At 40.7% G+C, this 2,921-nt stretch overlaps 1 protein-coding gene across 1 annotated transcript in view; it reads right to left on the reverse strand.

The window, feature by feature from the left end:
* Positions 1–266: 266 nt before the first annotated feature.
* The window catches only part of LOC116692987 (angiopoietin-related protein 7-like), a 12,305-nt gene continuing 9,650 nt past the window's right edge, over positions 267–2,921 (reverse strand). Inside the window, 1 exon segment of the mRNA XM_032521653.1 lies at positions 267–680. Within this exon segment, the coding sequence (XP_032377544.1) occupies positions 534–680 (147 nt within the window). The 3' untranslated portion in view covers positions 267–533.

The raw sequence follows: 2,921 nt of genomic DNA on the forward strand, positions 1-2,921 counted from the left end.
CTAGTTAGTTTTTTAAAATGATATCAGATTAGTGAACATAATGTGCCTTTGGATGATTGATTGAATGGTTGGTGATAATGGGTAATGTAGATATTACATTGAAGATCAGCCCCCCCCACTCAGATCAGCTGGTATTCTGTCTATAATGGAGTGGTATGGACATTTTTAAGTGACCCCAAACTTTGGACCGTTAGTGTATGTACATTACCCATTATCACCAACCATTCAATCAATCATCCAAAGGCACATTAGGTTCACTAATCTGATATCATTTTAAAAAACTAACTAGAAAAACACTGGCAAACCTATTTGCAGTTATGAAAGCACATAATGTAATCTGATTACTGCCCTGGTTAAAAAAACAAATGCAACTGATCTCAGCTGGTATTCTGTCTATAATGGAGTGCAATGGAAATTTCTGAGTGACCCCAAACTTTTGACCGGTAGTGTATATTTGGTGCTCTTGAGTCTTTCTAGCGGCCCCTCGAAGCAGCTAGCAGTCACAAGAAGCTGAAAGTCGTTTTGGTGCGTCTCTATGGCGACAAGCGTGGCCTGAAGTTGCGTGGTCGTATCATCATGGTGACCACCTTCAGAGAGTAGAAGTCCGAGTCCTTCCAGGAGAACCAGACGATGCCGTCCGGCCCGAGCAAGTTCTGAGCTTTCAGAGAGTAGTGCCCGCCCTGGTGGAAAACACATAATTTAATTAATATCCCATTTAGAGATCAGTAAACTTCCACAGTTGATTACTTACATGAAGACAATCATCTTTTGGATTACAAGTTTTCAGAAATTCTATGTTGAAATATGCAAATGAGGTATTGTTAAATATGCGCTAATTTCGCATATGTTTACAGAACAGAAATGTGAACATTAGATTTCAATAATATCACATTTACAGATCACCAGTAAACTTCCACAGTTGATAACTTACATGAAGACAATCATCTTTTGTATTAATATTGTTTAAGAAATTCTATGTTGAAATATGCGAATGACGCATTATCTTGTTGAATATGCGCTAATTTTGCATATATTTACAGAACAGACACGTGAACATTGGATAAAGCTATGGTTCCAAAACCTTGTTCATGTTTAAATATGCAAATGAGGCATTAACTAGGGCTAACTGTTTGGTGAATTTGGGAGAAATCTATAGACGCAAGTAGACAAAGTAGCAAAATAAATACCTAAACATTAGGGCTGGGTTTCAAAAAATAGAGTTTCTTATTTAAATTCAAATGATTTTTGAAACATCGTTATTATGTATTAGTGTTTTTCATTTGAATGATCCACTATCTATTAAAAAAAAAAAAAAATCAAAAAAATCGATCTCTGTTGGCCTGTAACAACAAGACTCATCAAATCTATTTGTCCTGATAGCTCGTCAGGAAGCAGGTTGAATAAAAAGCTCCAAAAGCTACATTTTGGCGAGGGAAAAACTGAACCAGGGGAACCATTTTGAAATGGGTTCCCCTGACCTCTCACCTCCAGATACATGAATGAACGTCACTTATTACTTAATATATAGAGCAGGGGTCTTCAACGTTTTCCAGGCCAAGGACCCCCAAACTGATGGCGAGATGGAGCGGGGACCCCCTGATTATATATATATTGTATAACATTGTGTTCTATCAAACTGGTCCTATAGTGCCATGTGTGCATTGATGACTGAAAGACATCTTCTGCCTCCATTTATCTGTTTACTACAGTGTGTTGAGTTCATGTTAATGTGGATTTAAAGACATTTCAATTAGTGGAAAAAATTGCAGGGGGGGGGGGGGGGGGGGGGGGGATATAAAAAAAAGTCTAATCAACCAAATCTTTCGCGACCCCCATGCAGTACCTCCGCGGACCCCCTAGGGGTCGCGGACCCCCTGTTGAAGACCCCTGATAGAGCCCAGTGATGACGTACTCGGGCCAGAGACAGGCTTCAGTGCAACTTTAGTCGCTACTCTCTGGATTTATGACTAGAGCTGAAGATCGTTTGATAGAAATTAAGACCTTGATTCCTGTCATTTTACACGGGCCAAGCCGGGCCAGGCCGGGCCGGGCCGTGCCAGGCTTGGGCGCTACGGTTTACGCGGTTAATGAGCGGCCAGGTGTTTCGATTAGCTCGAAAATGGATGCGGAGGAGGTGAAACAGAGGCTGGCCTCTGGAGGACTTATTCTATGTCTTTGTTCCAACTTCCAAGTGGTCTATAGTAATAAATATCAATTAATTAATCATTTATAAATGACTTGTTCTTAAGACAATTCAAATGAGTCCAAACGTTTGAATAATGTTGGGCTGTAAACAGGTTCTGGCTTTTAAAAATCTGTCAATCAAAATGTACTTGTCGGGCTCCGACCGAATTCTGTTGGGCCCGGGCCTAACTTTTAAGGCCCAATTGCAGCTCTAATTGGGACTTGACTTTGACTCGCAAACTGATAACTTGGACTCGAGGATTTATGAAATCGGACTTGGAAGTTGGATAAAGGTTCTGACTTATTTTACGTGTAACAGGCAGTAATGGGGTACTCCAGTCATAGGCTCGGACTCCAGTCTCTAGTCTCTGGACTCAGATTCAGACTCCGGTAATGGTGACAGACTTTACTCGGACTCTTCTTCGGCAACTCAGACTCAAACACTGGGGACTCAGGACTTGAGGGCAGGGGACTCGACTACAACACTGGTGTACTAGAGGCGCACAATCTCCTTCATATTCACACAAAATTGGTTTTGTAACGGAAATATTCAGTGGTTGATACCCAGCCCTACTAAAATATGTATTTTTGATGTTTTTTTACCCACTAAACAAGTAAAAGATCCCCAGAACTCAACATTTAAAAATGGTGTGTCCCATTTCACAACATGATAATAACGTGGTTCCAACATGAAGTCGGTGCACAGTGTTCGGTGTTATTGTAAACGATGCTATATC

The sequence above is a fragment of the Etheostoma spectabile genome, chromosome 7, assembly GCF_008692095.1.
Source record: "Etheostoma spectabile isolate EspeVRDwgs_2016 chromosome 7, UIUC_Espe_1.0, whole genome shotgun sequence".
NCBI lineage: Eukaryota > Metazoa > Chordata > Actinopteri > Perciformes > Percidae > Etheostoma > Etheostoma spectabile.